This window comes from Opisthocomus hoazin, chromosome 13 (genome assembly GCF_030867145.1).
Source record: "Opisthocomus hoazin isolate bOpiHoa1 chromosome 13, bOpiHoa1.hap1, whole genome shotgun sequence".
Taxonomy (NCBI): domain Eukaryota; kingdom Metazoa; phylum Chordata; class Aves; order Opisthocomiformes; family Opisthocomidae; genus Opisthocomus; species Opisthocomus hoazin.
In genome coordinates this window covers 29,763,341-29,783,533 of record NC_134426.1, presented here as the reverse complement: position 1 = coordinate 29,783,533, position 20,193 = coordinate 29,763,341, and the positions used below count along the sequence as shown (strand labels likewise).

Here is a 20,193-nt window from a genome sequence, read left to right as displayed (position 1 = left end):
GTTCTGTATTGTGCAACTCTTCGATAGTGAAAGAGTTATTAACTTTTGCAGGTTTTAAATTCCTAAACTACTGGAAAATCATGGTGGTTTCAAAAAGCAAGGACAAACTATGTACCAAATGTACAGGAAAACTAAATGAGTGAACTTACAGATTTTACATTATAATGGGAAAAAGATAAATTGAAAGAAATGCCTTGGATCATGTATTATGAAGTATAAAATTAGTCACTACTTCTTAGTTGCCATTTCTGTTGCCGTTGTTGTTCTTTGTAAAGAGACCACAAACCACGAGCAGAAAATTACAAAATGAGAATGAGTGATCTTGAATAGAGTAAGTTGATATACAAACAAACCTGTTCAACAGAAAGGAAAAATCTTGTAAAAAAAAGAACTTTGAAAGAAGACTGGGGAATGATCATTAGCAACAAACTGGCTGTCAATTGCTAGTGTGCTACAGTTCAGGGGAAAAAAAAGTGCAACTGATGCATACACACACATCAACTGTGTGCAACTGATTAGTGGAGAAGGTGGGCAGTGGAATGAATGAATATGATTTTGCCTAGGAGTGCTGGAAGACTGAACTAGCCTCTTGGAGATATATAAGGTTGATTTTGTGCACTTCATTATCAATACAGTGTTAAAAATTTGTAAGCCTTCTCTGATCCAATGTCCTTAAGGAACAGAATACCAGATTAAATGGAACTGAAATTGGGTGAACAGGTAACACAGTGGGGTCCCAGTCCTTGGACAGAAGAATTTTGTGGGTCATTAAATCACAACGTAGTAATGTCTCATATGCTGTTAGACAGCATGTACCGCAAGGAAGTGCTGCATGCACACACAATGACTTATAAAGGCATATTAGCAGCACTTGATGTCAGTAGCCCAGACTGGGAAGGGAATATATGGAATGAATTAGGACTCTGGGCCTCCCGAAGAATTTGTACATTACTCTGAGAACACAGTCGATTACTATGAATCAGAAGTATTCGGCTTAGCCCATCATAAACAAAGCAGTGGTAAAAACAAGTACCCACAACCACCACAAGGTGTTCCTTCTGGTTGGTCTTGGTAACTCTCCCATCACAGCGATCTCTAATTCCCTAGTTTATACACACACATGCACGCACGTGCATCTGCGCACACACACACTTATATATACGCACACACATATATTCAGTGGCAACAAAATCATGTCTGCTCGCAGTGCTCTTGTGCAACCAAAGTTCAGGATCGGGAACTTGAGCAGAATTTGTGAGCCAGATAACTGACCATACTTCCATATTGTGTCTGTTAGGAGTAACTATCTATTTCTGCATTTACCATTTAAAAAAAAAAAAAAGCATAGCACCAAGCTAACAGAACACTGCTACTGTTTTTTGATATTTAAAAATTCTGCGTTCACTAGGAATTCAGCTCAAAGAAATAAGAATGTGGCACATTATTATGTTGTGATATTAAAATACATATGTAAAGCCATGCTAGTATATAAGTGTTTTTCCACTTTTTATGTATATCACAAAGGCCAAAAGAAATTTAAGCACGTTTTTCACCTCAAAATCAGCCTTACAAATTTATAAGATGGGAGGTTTCTGCATGTTAAAAGTGAGACGTACCACAGTATGTATTGATACAGTAATTAAAGCCTACAAACCGTATGTTGTTGCTGCCTCTTTCACAGTAGCAAAATTGCACTCTCCCTTTCAGACATTTGAAGGTGCCACTCCCTTACATAGCAATGGCGTAAAGGTGCTACAAGGACAAGAACGTTTGCCCTCCTTCTGTTCCTGACAAAGCAAGTGTAACTTTATGTGCCTTTCAGCTTTGGTGTTTTGTTTTTTTTCAGTTGGTTGTTATTTAGCAAAGAAGTACTGCTATTGCTAAAACACCTCACAGGTCAGCTAATAAGCCTTTGTAGAAGTTTAGACAATACCTTTATGATGTACCACCTTGACTGTTTTCTTTCGTCCTTTGCTGTCTGCATGTAGCTTGAAGGAAAAAAAAAAAAAAGCTATCTTTCTTCATGTGCACTTTCACTTCTCAGAAAGCAACACCGCCCTTTTTCTTTCGGTTCCACGGCCTGTTAGCTGCTGTGTGTTTGTCTCTTTGCGTGTCACTGTGGGTATGTACGTGTGTCTCCTTGCGTCCGCGTCTTCAAATGTTTCGATGTGTGCGCGCGTGTGTCCTTGTGTCCCTGTGTGTCCGCATCCGTCCGCGAATGTCCTGTGCCGCGGGGCGGGAAGGAGGGCGAGGAGAGCCCACGCTCTGCCTCGGTGAGTCGGCGCCCATCTGCGTGAGACCCTCTGCCGAGGTCTGTGCCCGTGCCTGCGTGCCCCCGCGAGGCGGGCACGCCCGGCCGCCAGCTCCGCCCCCCACCGGGACGCAGCCCGCGCTGCCAGGAGCTGGGCGGGGGGGGGGGGGGGGGGCGGGGAAGAGGAAGATATATCTCTGCAACCCCGCCACGCAGCCGCCAAGCGGCGGTGCTCGCCGTGCTTTCTCGCGGTGCACTTTATGCACGAGCCGCACCGACACGGCTCCACCGTCCAGTCGTTTCTGTTGGGCGGGAGTTTTACAACGACGCCCTAAACCGCAGCGTGCGGCGTTGGCACCTCGCCGTCCGCGGAGACTCTCACGGTCGCGTCCCTCAGAACGGCGCTGCTCGGGCGTAGCCCTTTGGCGCGCACCCGGAGCCCCACAGCTCTCGCGCAGAGAGGCTGTGCGCCGGGGGGAGGGGGGGGAGCTTCACGGGGCGAATACGAAGTTTGTTGCGTTCCTTTCCTGTCGTCCGTGTGTTGTTCCCCCCCCCCCCCGTCTCCCGCCTCCCCCCCCAAGGGATAATACACGTGTTGCACCTGCGTGCTCCGATTTGCTGGCAGACAACCCCCCGTGGGCCCTCAGCGTGGCGAAGGGCGCGCGCGGGGCTGGCACAGCGGCAAGGCCGCGGGGCTGACGGGCTCCTGCCCGGCCTCTTCCGCGGCCACAGCGGGGGATCTGGGTGCGAGAGGGCAGAAGGGAGTGACGAGAGCGAGACGCGGGTCGCTGCTGAAGCGGAGGAGTCGGGGGGCGGGGGGGGGATGGCCAGGCCGTTCCCTTGCTGACGGCGGGGCAGCCCTGCCTGCGAGGAGGGCCCCGCGGAGCCCCTGTGCTGGCCCCGGATCGAGCACCGGCAGCGCAAACCTGCCGGTGCCAAAAGTAAAAGCAGCAGTTCTGTGCCCCGCGCTGCAGCAGGTTGGGATATTGGTCTCTATCTTTTCCTGTCACATGGCTGGTAATAGGATCCCTCATCTGCCACTCGGCACCTCGCCGGGGCGCAGTTACAGGACACATGCTGTAGGGCCTCCGCTTCCCGCACTTCGCGCTCTTCCCGGCCGTCCGCGACCAGCCCTGCCCCTGGAGCGCTGCGGCTGCCGCCTGTGAGCGCGGTGCGGCCCGGCGGCCGCTGCCCATGGAGCCCCCCGCCCTCGCCGCTGTCCTGGCCTTCTCAGGGCTGGCGCTGAGCTGCTGCCGCGAGCCCGTGCTCTCCGGTGAGTGACGCGTCGCGGGGAGCCGGGAGGGGGGCGCGTTTGGGGCTGCTCCCGAGATCTCCTCGCAGGGCTGAGCGGGGAAGCAGCTGGGCAGCCTCTCCGCGAGCTCCGCAGCCTTGCAGCTGGTGCTCAGCCGCCCGCGGAAGGGTTCTTGCCGCCCGGCAGTACCTCTTCGAGGTCGCGACGACGTCCGTTCGTGCTCGCCTGGTCGGTGCACGGCTCGAAGCGAATATGCAGGGGATATTTTCGTGCGCAGTTTGCCGCGTGTGGGTGTGTGAGGATCTCCCTGTGCTCGCTGAGCTGAGAGCTCGGAAAACTGTATGAAAGCATGAAGTAAGAGAAGTAAGACGAGCAGCGCGTTTCTTTGATAAAGAGGTTTGGTAGCTAGATGTGCAGAACTGAGGCATTTGCAGGAAGAAGGGAGCGTGGGGTGTGAGTACACTTACTGGGAAATGAAATAACCGGTGGTAGCAGGGCAGAGCTGGGACTGCAGAGCCAGAGCTTGGAGGGTGGCCATCTCACCTGTCTGCAGCATGCTGCCAGACCTACCTGTCAAGCACGGACTCCTCTGACCATTCAAGTTCTCGTTCAGCCAAGGAATCTGGGAAGCCTGAAGCTTCACTACCTGTTAGTGCGGTTTTCCACTTAAAATTTGTCTACACCCATTTGTCCTCATCTCAGTTGTTAGTGATGATTTCTCAAGTACCACGGTTCTCCTCTGAGAAACGTTGGCCCTGCTTTGCAAGATCTGAAGTGCCTGTTCCAGATAATCATGGTGTCACAGCTGTCAGACATGTGGTCCTCCTGGATACTTTTTGCGTATTCCAATCGTTGCTATTCTTTATAACATAAAATTTGCTTTGCTTCCTTTTGCCGTGAACAGATATTTGCTCATGACGTTTTTGTTGATGCACTTAATTAGATTTGGAAAATACTTACATAGACTTTCTCAGGGAAAAAAAAGCCTTTTAGCAGAAAGAGAACTCAGAAGGTAAACTTTACAACATCTCAGAAGTTCCCTGAAGTGAGTAAAACGTGAGAGTATTTTCAGATAAGCATGTAGAGCTCTGCTTAGACAGGGACATATCTAGACCATGTCTAACAGTCTGTTTCTAGTACCATTAGGACATGTTTGGTGCACACAGTAGGTACTCCGTTTGCTTAAGTTGAAGAATGTCTTGTGAGGTTTCTGAGCAGAACTGTGAACAGAACACTCGGTATATGACCATGTCCTTCACAGCAGGGTGCATGACAGCAAGTAGAGGATATATCCCAGTGTGAATGTTTGGTTCATAGGCTGTTTGGAAGATTGTATCTTTCTACACATCTACACTTCCATCCTCTAGCTAACTTCGAACTGCATGCACTGGCAGCCGCTAAAGGGGACAGATGATGCCCTGAGCACAAGCAGCTGGGGTGGAGGGAGGAATATATAATGCCTCTGAGTGACAGGGTAGCAAAAGAGAATGGATCTAGAAAGCACTGCCACCTATATGTCTTCTTCTAAAGAACCTGGAAACAGTGCAAATCTACACTTCAACGAGGACCTGTAATTTGTACGGTGCGTACAGAATCTGCAGAATTGCTAATCTGCACAAACTGTACCTCAGGATCTTCTTAACCTGTAATCCCACAGGACCGAAATGGATCAGCTGGATCAAGTTGCACTTGAAGCCAGCAGAATTCTGAAACAACAAACATTAATATTTCTTTTGCAAGGTAGTTTGTCATATGGTCTGTTTAATGCCTATTCCTTTTTTTATCAAATCCATGTCTTAATAAGTTTGTTGTAAAATGCAGTCAAAATACAGACTGCATTACACCATCATTTGCTAAGACAGGAGAGAAACTTTAACTTGTGGAATTGCGTTATGAACAATGACTCTAATTGTCAGAAATTAGTGTGAGTTAACAACCATTTTTGCACCTAGTACTGTGCTACTTTTCACAGAATGTTTCTGCTTCACTGTGTGATGTCTAACAGTTTCTATTAATCCAAACACTGACATCTGCAGCATTCAAACTTCAGTCATACCACATTTCTCAAGTGAATCGGAAATAAGAGATGAGTGAATAGATTGCCTAACATTAAAGGACTGTCTAAATTTGGTGAGTTTTGTATTACAAGGCCAAAGAGATGGAAATGCCTTCTGCAAATGTGAATTTCAGTGAACAAATGTTACTGTTACTTTATATACTCAGTGCAAGAAGTTCTTACTTCTAGTTTCTATATTTATAGTGTTCATTTAATTTCCCCGTCAGAAATGTATATGATCATTAGTCTCTTTTACCATTCTTTGTTTTCTTTCCATTTAGCAATACTGGGTCACCATGGCCATGGTTTTCTTCCTAGCTGAGTCTTTCCTTTGAGCTGCTATTGCAGCTTTCTCTCACAAACCTTGTATTTCTTGTCTTTCTCTGCCTGTGTCTTGTTGATTCAGAGAAGCAGTTCTACTTGATATGCCTTAAGCAATCATCATGGAAATACTCAAAAAAACATTTCTAACCAGACAGATAGAAAATTAAATAGTTAGTCAGACACTTCAGCATATCATGCTTGTACATGCATAAAGCATAACTCAAAATCCAGAGTTATGTGAATGGATTTAGGCAGGATGCCTCTCCTTCCCAAAGAAGTGGGAGGGAGGCAGGGATTACATGGTGCCAGCTGCAAAATTTGCATTCTTTGTCATATCACACCATAATGGTTGTGCAATTGACCACTCCCTCCATCTACATAGTGGCTATGGCCCATCTGATACAATTTCCACAGGGATTCAGTCTGCCATGCTTGACAATGGAACAACAGTTTGAAAACTTCACAAAGAAAGAAAACAAACGGGTGTATTAAGGAACAGAAATTCTTATAGGGCCACATCACACATTCTGACTTCCAGTGATAATGAATCACAAGACAAGCAAGTGTGTTTGCATCTTATGGCTGAGGACCAGCCAGCAGCTGTAAAGCTGTGGCTAATATAACATGGTTGTACTGTATGAATAAAAAGCGAAAAGGTACAAAATACATACTTTTAAGCATTAGAAATAATGGTAACTGCCTTTCATGCTCATGTCCTGATTTGCCTGCTTTCCACATATTCTGGAAGGTATCTGGCCAGTCAGATAGTGATGAAAAAGTGATTAGATTGAAGGTTAGTAATCAAAGTTTCACAAGAATAGCAAGTTCACATATATAACAGCTCACACACTGCCAGGGAGCACAAGTACGGAACTCCACATGTCTGTACATTCCCAGGAATGTACATTCTTACAGGACAGACAGATGGCTAAGTCAAGGTTTGATCAAATGTCAGGTGAGTATTCACTGTGACTACTCTCTGGTTTGGACCAAGGCTAAATAACACTCTAGTTCTGACCAGCAAAAATTATTGCATTTGAGGACTTTAAAAAATTATATGTGTATGTCTCTGTGAGTGTTTGTGTGTCTCTGTGGACGTGTAGCGTGAGAGAGAGATGATTTTAAAACTACATGCAGAGTGCCACTACACTGCAAAGGAGAAATGATCAGCTAACCAGCTGCCCTCATAGCATCACATCAGAATTTAACTTGCTGATTTACCAAATGGGGAGTTATTTTCTAGCAACTTTGAAAATTGTGATTTTAAACAAAAATAATTCTTTCCTGAGGTTTTTTCTTTAGTACGTATCAACTATTGGGTTGTGGGATCTTTTACTGTTACAGTATAGACACCCAAGCCTGATAGTTTTGATAAGAGCTTTTCTTACACTAGTATTAACTGGAATAGTAAAATATTGAAATATAAAAATACTAATTTTTCACTTGGGTAGGTCTAAACCAGCCTTATACTTCCCAAAAGCATTTATTTTGCATCATAAATTAATATGGAATGAGATTATTTTTTCCGGACCAATCATATGACAGTATGCAAATGAACTTTTGGTTCAATCAATAAAACTGCATCTTCAAAGAAAACCATTGCACTGCTAAAAATATTTTTAATAATGACCACAGAAGCCGTATTTGTCTCTTTGATCTCCTGAAGCTTCTTCTGGTTTTAATCAGTGTTCCCACATGAAGAACTGTGGCAACCTATGATAATAGAATCCCTATTCGCATCCATAGGGAAACAAAAATGTTCTCATCTGTAAAAGGTAATTGGTGTTGCTGCCTCTTCCATCCATGGGCCCCTGCCTCTGTTACTGCTGGGGTATCTTGGCATCAGTTAAGTGGTTTCTGTCCTTTCCTCTGTGCACAACTCTCTCATTGAAGTGTTTCTGCTGTCTAATTATACCCTTTCAATCAAATTAGAGACTGCAGCATCTGGTTAATGCCTGTAACTGTTGCCATCTGCACCTAGATACAGTGCTTTCATTTAAGGAGGAGTGCTTAAATTGCAATTTCTAGCAAGAACTAGGAGAACAGTTTAGGTAGAATGGAAATTACTTGAAACTCCTCTTAGAACACTGTGCAAGCACATTCATCAAGGAACTGACACCTAGTCATTATTGGACCTGGTAGCTTTAGTTCCGTATTCTTATATTCTGCTTAAGGACTTTTCTGACTCTTCTGAAAGGGTGCAAGAAAAACAAGTGAGAACTGAGCAGGCAGTTCTAGCATGTAAATTCAAGGAACCTTTATTTTCTGCTCCAGCCTTACAGAACATATAATGTTCTGGCTATCACACCACTGTAATGAAACCCAAGATTTAAATAGGAGCTTCTTTTATTTACCTTTCATTAATGTGAAGATATTTAAAAGAAAACCTTGCTTCTTGTTCGGCAGTAGCTGGTAGGATAATTTCTGGCCTGGGTAGTCTAGTTTCTGCTTGATAATTGTTGTCAACCTTTATTCTCTCTGGCCACTAGTCAGCACTCCAAGTAGCTTCCAGAACTTAAAGCAAACAGATAAAGCAAGTAACTTTATTTCTTCGGTGAAATAGTAACAAGTATGTCATTCTGAATTTTCAGTCTCAAAAGCTACGTACATGCCCCAAACTTAGAAGAGTACTCTAAGAAGTCATTTAAGCCATCCTGAAACCTCCATCTCTTCAGTCTGCAATTTGCAATGTTATTAAATATGTGTCTTTGAGAAAATATGGATGTTGAAGAATGCTCAGAGGATTCATAAGATTTCCCACTTGTCAGCCAGAAAGGAGGACTCTTTGAGAAGTAGATACCTGTTTTCGTTGCTTTTCATCTCATTTGTACAGAAAAGACTGCAGATGAAATTCATATGTTTGTATTCTTTCTGTCTGTGGTAACGTGGCATGAAACGAGAATTTCTCAGGTAACTGGGCCTCTTACCATTAAGGACTTCAGAGCTTAAAAACCAGTATTTGGAAGTCCACCTTAGAAAATCATTGGAAGCCAATGCAGACTCTGAAATGTCAGTGTTTTATCATCAGTGCTTCACTGAGTAAAGAAGTCAGTTGTATTCTGCACTACCTTAATTTTTCAAATGATCCTAAAGTGATGCCCATGTGGAGTGCAGGCAGCCATAGAGTCCCAAAGTAACAAAAGCATAAATGATCATTGTAAGGTCCTTACATCGAAGAAGAAATCAAGACAGATGGAAAAAATTTCTACTACAGCTGCTGTTTGATCTTCCAAATGTTGATCTGGCTCTAATAAAACTAATTGTGAACCTGTATCACACACTGAGCATTCACTCATAGTGGACAACCATCCCCAGACTTATTTTCTGCTTTTTCTTTGTAGCAGTTGCCACTCAATACGTACTTATCTAGTCTCAGTCTTCATTTTAAAAAAAGAGTTATTCTTCCATCAACCATGGCACCTGATGTGTTGAAAACAAAACAGCCCTGACAACACACTGCTGTCCATGTTTTCTCACTAAGGCTCATAAGCATTATCCTGGACTGGACCAGTTGGAACCTTACAGCTTTTCATGACGAGAACCACTTCAACGGTTCTATCTCTAATAAATTCTTGTTTGCAGACATCCCCACGAAACAGTAGAAGCAGCAGGGTCATTAGGCAGTTAATAGAGTGAAATCATCACAGACGTTATTTTTCATCATGGATTTGACACTTCAGACTATGTCTCATATAGAAATATGAGGGGGTTGAAGACTGCAAGATTTGAATGGTCTCAGCTTTCTCTGTGTCCCATATAAAACCTTAGTGATTTAATATAGGTTTATGGTTGACAAGATAGTTTAAACTGAGCCTTGCGTGGATGAACAGAAACTATGTGACAGATCTAGGAAGCTGTCAGCTTTAGCCTCCACAAAGTGCCTGTTCTTCCCTTGCTGTCTTTGCCACCTGGAGAGGACTTGGACACAGTGCAAGTTCTGTCATAGTATACCATAGTCTTACAAAACTTTAAGGAATGAGTCTTGCTGAAATTCATAGAACTGGTATTAATTTCCTTGAGTCACTCCTCTGATGTTAGTTACATTCTAAGAGAAGGGCTTCATAGCCTAAAGTGACATGGAATTATCAACCAACATAAGACAGTTGGATCCAGTGGGTGCCAGAGCAGTAAAGAAGAGGTGGTTGGTGGTGGTGGTTTTATTTTTTTCCCCCTCCCTTCTACATGATAATAATCTACCAAAAAGAAATCAGGTAATTTGAGTAAGCCCAAGAGTTTTACCAATAGTGTTCAGTCCACTCTTTTCTGACTATTTTATTTAGATGACCTCTTCTGAATGAGTTTTGTGCAGACAAATTGGCTGACATTTTTTAAGCTCATCTTTTCACAGAATTATTGCACCAGTGGTGCAAGACGAAAAGAAGGATGGAGGTTCTAACCTCCTCTTCTCCAGAATCTCTTAGGACTTTTGTCTTTAAAGTGCAACCTGAGGATTTGAAGTGGAGATGAAACATTCACTTTGCACCTTCAACACATTGGGAATATTAATTTCATAGTGAGATTGCTAAGGTAGTGTCTTGGCTGTTGTGCATCAAAATATGGCAAAATCACTATGTGTGATAAGTAGAAGAATTCAGCTGTTTACTGCCAAGATACTGAATATGCTGAGATCTGTATCCATGTTACTAGGAATTTTATAGAACACTGTACAAAATTTATCTCGGCAGATCTCAAAGCTGATTGTTCAAGGTAAAAGAATGTAGGACTCAGGACCTGATTTTTAAATGTCAGTATTTACTTGAAAAGATTGCACTCCAATAATATGGCAAAATTATTATTAATCGTTAACAAAATGAAAATTTCCTAGCAAATTCCCTGTAACACAAAAAGGTATGTATTTCATTTGATAGCAGCTGCTAAAGTTTTAATTCCAGTTTTTCTGGGATAATCAGTGATTTTACGTGGTATCTCACTGCCTCCCCTTCTACATTTAGATGCTAACAAAGCCAGGGGAGCTTCACTACAACTCAGCTGGCACATTTTTCCCAAATCTCTTCATAACGCAAAAGAACACAGGAGGCACTGTTACAGCTACCTATTGTCTCACAAACAAAAAACTACAGTTAAGACAAATGAAGAGAGCTCTGACTTTTGCTTTTCTGCAATATTCTTTAAGTACCAGTGCAGTAAAGTTTGAAGAAAATCTATTAAAAAAAAAAAAAGCTGACATGAAAATAAAAGGCAGTTGCTACTGCAAGTTAAAGCATGGGCCAGTCTTAGCAGATCCTAAAACGGTCTGATGTTAACTTCAGTTTAGTCTGTGTGCCAGATTACATTCAGGTATTGTAGCATTCCTTGCATTTCTGAATAGATGTTAGTACATATTGCTTCTCATTTAGAAGTGAGAAGCAAAAAAAGTAATCACACTAAGCTGAAGTAGACATCTTTTTCTGGATGTGTTTGTCACTTCTCACAACTGCTTATTTATGCTGTTACTTTGTTTATCCAGTTTGCTTTTGTTTTCGTCTCTTTTTCTGCCAAAGTCATCAGCTTATATTTTTCTGCTATGACATAGAAAAACTTTCATATTTACTGCAAAGCAAGAGAGGTCTTGAAGAAAGTTTCAACACTGTGGTGACTTTGAAGGGGGTGGTTTTCATATGTTTATGCAAATATCTGTGGTGGCCTGAATATTGGAAACTCAGATTTGCATTTTCAGGTAAATGTGTATAACTCACCTGCATAGCTAAGGCAGTCAGGTAAATTACAGTAAGGAGGAGTATTGACTTTAAGCTTGTTTTTGTTAAATTAGATAGCTGTCTATCCATGGATGATAGCAGTATACATTAATGGGTGTGCAGACACCTCTTCTGTGTGCCTTCAGCAACAAAATTCCATGTAATAGAAACCCTAACTTGCCTAGGCAAGAAAATGCACAGTGAAAGCACAAAAACATCAGCTTTCATCTGCTGTGTAATAAACCCGTGAAATAATCATTATAATTGCACCATTCCGATATTTGTGGGCCCAGACTAAACTCATTTCAAAGGCATGGTTTTAATAATAAATTTTCCCTTCTCCCACAGTATTTCTAAACACAGAAAAGGGTGTACTGTTAATATCAGGATTAAGCTTTCTTAAGGTTTCCTCTTCCAACTGCAGCCATGCAGGTCTTTCTAGCCTTGTTTTGTAAAGTACACTTCATGAGGGACACCTGCGATCAACATACTCCACTTCAGAGCACTCTCCTTTTCCCTCAGGGTGGTAGAACATCTCTGCAGCTGTTAGATGGTTTCTACACAGGATACTATCAGATAAAACAGAAGGTTGCGCAGCCTGCAGTTGGTAGGAAGCATTTGTGACTTTCCCCAGTAATGCTACAGTACAAAGAAATACTTAGAGCAGTGTAAAGCAGGAGTTTTAATTCCGCCATGGACTGTTGTATTTTAATACTGTTTTATATAAATGTATGGATCATAAATGTTACAAATTAGAAACAGGATGGACTTCTTTATGGCACACTAATTATAATGACTATTTCTGGAAGATGCTCACAGAGTGATGGAATGGTTAAGGTTGGAAGTGACCTGTGGAGCTGGTCTTGTTCAACCCCTCTGCTCAAGCACGGTCACCTAAAGCAGGTTGCCCAGGACCATGTCCAGATGGCTTTTGAGTATCTCCAAGGATGGAGATTCCAGAGCCTCTGTGGGCAAACTGTTCTCATGTTCTTTTACCCTCACAGTGCATAATTTAATTAGAAATGGTTTGCATTTTTAGTAAAGGTAAACTTGTTCATGCATATGAACATTTGTTTGATTAGAAGAGATCATTACTAAGACACAGCAAAGCCAGGCAGCATGAGATTTGTAGTTCAGCCGAGAAGGGGATAGAGTATTTAGTGACTAGAGAAAGCATCCTCTGCTTTGATTTCTAACTTGCTGAGTAATAGGAAGCTAGAAAAACAAACATAAATGGGGGAAAATATGAGCGAGGCAGAAGAATGCTGACCTATAAGTTTTAATCTGAAAGCGTAAAGGATTTAGTAGCAAATCACAGTATCATGATTATACTCTACCAAAGGAGGTCCCTTTCTAAGGCAATTCAGGCCAGAGGAAAAAAATGCCTAAGAATTTTTCTAAATCAGGATGTGTTTGCAAGATCCATACCTACAAAATCTTCTACTTTATAAAGCGCAGATACTCACAACTTTAGTTAAAACTGGCATGAGATTTTGCGTAGTATGCTGATAACATAATCTAATTTCATTTTTGGAAAAACTAGCAAGTTAGAGATTCATCCTCATGAGTAAAACACGGGGAAAACAGTAAAAAATGTAGTGTATTTATTCATAAAATGTATTAATTGTTGTAGTTAATTGTAATTAACACAATTGTTAATTGTACTAACCACTCTTCAGACCTAGGTATCTTATGCCTTGTTTAGTAAAGTAATGAGAACATAATCTCTTCAATAGATGTTTGACTCTAAGAGAAAACTTAAATCCCAGACAGCATCTTTAGTTGCCTAAACAATCCAGGAAACATTTTAATGAAAGGAAACATGGTCTCTTGGGGATGGGGTGGAGGGCGAGGGAAGAACAACCAAACACTAAACGTATATACATTATTTCTGTTTTTCCATTTCCATTTCTTCCCAGAATGTTACACAGCAAATGGGGCTGACTATCGTGGCACTCAGAACCAGACCTCCCAATATGCAGGGAAACCTTGTCTTTTTTGGAATGAGACCTTTGGGCATGCTTATAATACTTTGAAATATCCCAATGGGGAGGGAGGGCTTGGAGAGCATAACTACTGCAGGTAAGAAATCTCTCATTGCTACTTACATTGCCTATATACCCAGTGTTACTTTAAACAGTTCACGCAAAATTAGGAAACGTCCTGTGATACAGTGAAAAATGTCAGACCCATGGATATCTAACAGGGTTTGGTTTATCCTGTAATTAGTACCTTGGATCTACAAGCACCATTAGTAGAATAATTTTTTAAACCCAGCTCTGACCCGAAGTCCATATTATATATCCAATCTATAATTTGGCATGATGGAGAAAGACTAGAGATTACTTAAATGAAAAGGTGGCAATAAAAAAATTGATCCAAGTCAGAAGTATGGAAACACTAGTGAATGTCTGTAGGAGACTCTGGAACATAATAGTTTTTATCTTCACCCACAAGCCTGGTTCTGTTATACACTATGTTTCCAAGTTTTGTGCTAATGAAAGTTACGTAGTCACTAAAAATTCTCAGTAAGCATAAGCTGTTCAGTGACTTAGAGTTGTTATTTGAATTCAGAAGCTCAAGTGTCAGTGGTTACAATACCAGCTCAAACCATGGCACATCCACTTTCATTTCCTTGCCTTCCAGAGAAGGCATAGAACCACAGAATCATAGGATGTTTTGGGCTGGAAGGGACTTTAAAGATCATCTAGTTCCACTCCCCTGCCATGGGCAGTGACACCTCCCACTAGACCAGGTTGCTCAAAGCCTTACCCAACCTGGCCTTGGACACTTCCAGAGATGGGGGATCCACAGCTTATCTGGGCAGCCTGTGCCAGTGCCTCACCACCCTCATCATAAATAATTTATTTCTTATATCTAATCTAAATCTACTCTCTTTTAGTTTAAAGCCATTACCCTTTGTCCCATCATTACATGGCCTTGTCAAAAGTCCCTCTCCAGCTTTCCTGTAGGGCCCCTTCAGGTACTGGAAGGCTGCTCTAAGGTCACCTCGGAGCCTTCTCTGCTCTAGACTGAACAGCCCCAAGTCTCTCAGCCTTTCCTTGTAGTAGAGGTGTTTCATCCCTCTGATCACAGAATCATAGAATCACAGAATGGTAGGGGTTGGAAGGGACCTCTGTGGGTCATCTAGTCCAACCCTCCTGTCGAAGCAGGGTCACCTACAGTAGGTTGCAGAGGACCTTGTCCAGGCGGGTCTTGAATATCTCCAGAGAAGGAGACTCCACAACCTCCCAGGTTTTCGTGACCCTGCTCTGGATCCGCTCCAACACCTCCATGTCTTTGCTGTGCTGAGGACTCCAGAGCTGGACACAATACTCTAAGTGGGGGTCTCACAAGAGTGGAGTAGATGGGCAGAATCACCTCCCTCGCCCTGCTGGGCACACTTCTTTAGATGCAGCCCAGGATGTGGTTGGCCTTCTGGGCTGAGAGCGCACATTGCTGCATCATGTTGAGCTTCTTGTCAGCCAACAACCCCAAGTCCTTCTCCTCAGGGCTGCTCTCAATCCATTCTCTGCCCAGCCTGTATTTGTGCTTGGGATTACTCTGACCCAGGTGCAGGACCTTGCACTTGGGCTTGTTGAACTTTGTGAGCATCACAGAGGCCTGCCTCTCGAGCCTGTCCAGGTCCATCTGGATGGCATCCTTTCCCTCCAGCATATCAACCGCACCACACAGTCTGGTGTCTTTGGCAAACTTGCTGAGGGTGCACTCAATCCCACTGTCCATGTCGCCGACAAAAATGTTAAATAGTGCTGGTCTCAATACCAAACTCCTGAGGAATGCCACTCGTCAGTAGTCTCCACAAGTCCTCCATAACTATGGATAGAACGCAGAACAAAAATAAGAACTTCAGAATTTAGGAGCGAAATAAGAACCTAAGATCTTTATAATAAGAACCAGAAATTTTTAGGCTCTGCAGGCTCTTCTCGGAGAGAAGAGAGAGTCACATGCACTTCTACCTTTGCAGGACTGACCAGCGAAGTTTTTATGCCCATCTATACTTGCTATGGAAATAGGTGGGGAATAACCTGATAGATATATTCCTTAAACAGTGATAATCATCAGCTCATCTAGGATGCATATAAAGTTGAGTGGTGTCTCTAACTCACTGGGTAATTAGGACAGAGATGTTTAAACCAAGAGATTAAGAATTGAGTTACCTGGGGCACAGCAAGAAAAGCTCTAATGTTTCCTTCGTGAGAAGGTTCAAACTGCACCTCAATTTTTCTGGAAGATGCCTTTACTTGGCAAGTTATAGGCTTTCTAGGGTAGAGCCTATACAGTTATCACCTTCATATTGAAATCATTCCACCGTAAACAATGTAAATCAGGATAAATGAAGCAAAATTAATATGCAGGAATTCAGCACAATTGCTATGTCACAAAGATAGGGTCCTGGTTCTTGGTCCAAGATCTTTTCCATATTCAATCAGAAATAGACATTCATGAAGATATGACAGAGACAGCCACTTAATGGAGAGGAAGTAAGAAAGCACAGAAAAGAGGTCTTGTGACATACAGCAGACAAATGAACACATTGATGAAAGCAGTCTGTGGCATTTCCAGAGTATTTGATGACTCAGGAGGTATTTTTCATTGAAGAAAATTGGTGAAGGACAAGGAAGAAAAAGACTTCCTCATGATTTTTTCCAGTGGCTGCAGCAGTGCTTCAAAATAGCATTGTTCGATGTGTTGCACCAATGGATCCTGTTTTCAGCCATAGAAAGAGAAAGCATTATTGCCAAGTTCTGAATTTACTATCTTTTGAATCAGTTCAGCATTTTACAGAAGCAAAGAAAAATACACCACCTACAAGAGAAACTCCATAGAAGTTCAGCATTCTCTTTAGCAAATGGCCTGAAACCAAACAAACGCATGAAGCTGTCTAGTATCAGATCATCATGTAAGCGCTGGAAGGACTGTCGTCCCAGCAAAAACATTTCACACCAACTTCACAGCCTCCCTTAGCCCAACACCACCAAATGCATTAACAATTCTCATGACGTGTCTCTCAGTATGCATACTAATATAGAGCTACAAAAAGGCTAGTGGCCACTGAATTATCTCTAATACAAATAGAAGAATCAAGAATGTAATTTTGATTGTTGTTGTGTGTCAATATCGTAAATAGAATGTATCTACAGGATTTTACTATTGGCAGTCATTTCTGGCTAATACTTTGGTTAATACAAAGCAAAACATGTACAAGTTATGCAAAAATGTGCATAACAAACGGAATGTTTATCCAGGTATTCAAGTAATCCTTAGTAGAGTCTCACTTTGCTTAGCAAATGAGAATTTGGTGTTACAAGGAGCGAGAAGCCGATAATCTGGTGTGTAAGCCTGAGAAATAACTTGATTACCAAGTACAGCTTTTTAATCTCAATCTGCTAGATGTTAGATTATCCTCTTTGAACTAGAGTTTGACTGGAAGGTCAGCCATTTCCTTCCTTATGCTATAGCACTTGGCCCAGGAATATTCTCATAGGCATGTTCTTTAGCATGCAAATCTTGTTGAGGCCTTATGAACGAAGATACCACTGTTTTATGTCTTTCTCTGCCATTCATTTGCCTGGTGACAATGAACTAGGTGATCTTTCCTCCTGTGAGGCAACACATACCTCACAAGGCTTTTTTAAGGCATAATACATTGCTTTGAGGCTCAGTTTTAGGGACGACATTTGAATAATCTGATTTTACACATAAATCATTAATCAGAAGCATGTTATCTCTTCCTGGGTGGTCCTAACTTGCAATACTTTGATTACTGCAAGATACCCTGTTAAGATGGAAATGCCTCATAATGTTTCACTAAACTTCATTTCAGCCATAACGAAATTATGAAGACTTCAGGTTTTGGAGATTTTTGAAAGACACTAAATTGTTTTCTAACTGTATGCACTTGTGAGGTTCAAGGCAAGGATTTCTAAAGACATTCATCACATTTCTCTGCAAATTCCTTGCATTTTAAGGCATTTATGTGTGGAGTGCCTTTGCCATGATTCAGTCATAGACATCTGATTTCTGTCATGCAGGTGTAAATCCAAAATCTCCTGTAACTGTGAAAACAAGGAAAATTGTGTTATTTTGAGTACAAGCTTTCCTTGATTTTAGTCTTCTACTTTCTTCAGCCACTGGAAGCTCTGCCATTACACTTAAATTCCTAGCACACTAGTCTTAGGCTTTCCTCGTCCACTACTTTTGCTAGTCTCTTTGAAAGCCTAACTACTAGTATTTTAGTCAGCTGAATTGAACTCAATTCACCAGTTGTCTTCAGCATTGTTATTTGGTCAAAAATCATCCCCACCAGTTCTAAAATTGTACCTCCCACAAATAATTGTTAATATGCCCAAATGACAACGTGCAGCTGAACTGACACGTCAGTGTGTGGGGGGAGGTCTCACTAACAGAATTCATCCACATGATAAAAAGATTGCAGTTGGCCCTATTACAGTAAAAGGTCATATTTCAACCTGACTGCCCAAAACAACAATTTATTCTCTTAAATTGATCTTTTCAATGTGATTAGTTTGTCAAAGTGTACATAGAAAAAAACTTCAAATAACCTAATGACTAATTAGGTATGCATTTGTAAATGATGCTACATAACAGCAAAGAATAATCATGGATACATAAGGAATTATGTCATCCGTCAGTATATCAGATCACTGGAACAGATCTGTTCAGCTTTGCTGAAGGGGAAGAAAAGACCTCAGTCTTTCCCAGAAGACTTTATCAGATAAATATTTCTGTCATCATACATACAGAAAGTTGGAGTCTGGATTATTTTGTACCAAGGCAAAAATCAAGTTTAGGAGTCTAAGGAACCTGTACACAGGATGTGGTGCTGAAAATCTTCCTCTCTCTCATTACTGTCCAGAAATAGCTCTGCATCTTTTAGACTCCAAGAAAAAAAAAGTTAGGTTTCAGACATTAGTAGCATTTTATGCTTGCTGTGTACTGTAGCAAGCAAAGTTATTTGAACTTACTGACCACTTGAATTTTCCTTGGTATATAAGTTCCAGGGGTTAAATATTCAGTAGGTATTGGAGCAAAAATAGTGATAAAACTGAAGCTTAATAAGATTTATTTTTATGTGGGTTTTGAAAATATTTGATGCTTTTTCACTGACTCTCTCTATTTTTCTCTTTCAGGAACCCTGATGGAGATGTCAGCCCATGGTGCTACATTGCAGAGCATGAGGATGGAATATATTGGAAATACTGTGAGATTCCATCCTGCCGAAGTAAGAGCACCATGAAAATTTTTTTAGGCTTGCATCTCTGTTGAACAGAGATTGGCAGTTATACAACAGTGGGTAGTGGTTTTCAAATAAAAACTAGGATAAGGCAAATCAGCTTATTTTCATTTGCAGACTAAGCAATATTTTAAATGGGTCTCCAGAGTTAATGACAAGCTTACTGAATCATTTCTCCATTGCCATCCTTTTCATCTCATCTCAGAATTACTGGGTTGTATTATTTACAGATAATACCAGACAGAAAAACACTCAAAACTTATGTAGTACTGCTATTTTTTTGAATCCATAGAAATATGTCACTCATTTATTAAAATCTAGAGGGCAAAAATGAATAGGAAATTATTAATTAATTTTTTCAAGGTACATATGTGTCCACCATTTGCAATTAGCTTGTGAAATGGATGGCATTAATTTAATATATATAACACATCACACAAAGAATTGCTTGGAAGAAATATAGGCAGTATGAGAGGACATAGGGAAAAGATGGCTATTTGTTAGGTATGTGGAGCTCTGGGCTAGAATTCTGCTCCTTGCAGGTGCATATACTTAGCATTGCTGTGAAACCACAAACTGGACTTTGTTCGATTTTTTTTTTAACAGATAGTTCACAAGCTATTCACCTGAACCTTCCTTCCAGTATTTAATATTGTTAATGTAGTATGTTATTTACCTTGTCCAAAATCAGGAGGTTTGGCGTGATTTGTGTCGATATGTTCCAAAATTTTCATTCCGGAATGCTCCAGGGTAAACTCCTATTAATCACATTCTTGAAAAATACTCCTAAATATTAAAAAGAGATTCCAGTTTTGCATGTTAATAAGCAACCATAACTACACATTTTTATTAAGTCTAATCGTTTATGCCTATACGTGCTTTCCTAACTTCTGTGCAAGTACTCTCTATTTCTAAGGATTAACTTATGTGCATACTGTTAAGCATCAGAGCGGTGGTGCTTACATAGGCATACTTTCGATTAGAACAAGTACATTTCTTACATGAAGTTAAGAAAACAAAACCAAACAAAGAAAAATGGTTCTAAAGTGATTTTTCACTTTGTCCACAGTTTTCTTTTTTTATGAATGTGAGACAGTGATGCACATCTTCAGGCTAGGTAAACAAATATATAAGTATGACCTTAAGTCAGGTGATTTTTATCTAGACTTAAATACAGATTGAAGTGTCTAATTTAAATAACAGAAAATCATTCAACACTCCGATAAGTCATTGTTCAGAGGACATCTTACTTTTATTTTTCTAATATACCAGGTCCTATTTAGGAAACATGACCCTCCTAATTAAGAAATTTATCTTGGTCTAAAATAAAAGAAT

General features: G+C 41.3%; 1 protein-coding gene across 3 annotated transcripts in view; it reads left to right on the top strand.

The window, feature by feature from the left end:
- The first annotated feature begins 3,125 nt into the window (after positions 1-3,125).
- Positions 3,126-20,193, top strand: part of KREMEN1 (kringle containing transmembrane protein 1) — a 33,241-nt gene continuing 16,173 nt past the window's right edge. For all 3 annotated transcript variants that reach the window (XM_075434728.1, XM_075434727.1, XM_075434726.1), the window contains exons 1-3: positions 3,126-3,524; positions 13,499-13,661; positions 18,755-18,846. In XM_075434728.1, the coding sequence (XP_075290843.1) occupies positions 3,446-3,524; positions 13,499-13,661; positions 18,755-18,846 (334 nt within the window). In that variant the 5' untranslated portion in view covers positions 3,126-3,445. The remainder of the gene's footprint in view (positions 3,525-13,498; positions 13,662-18,754; positions 18,847-20,193) is intronic.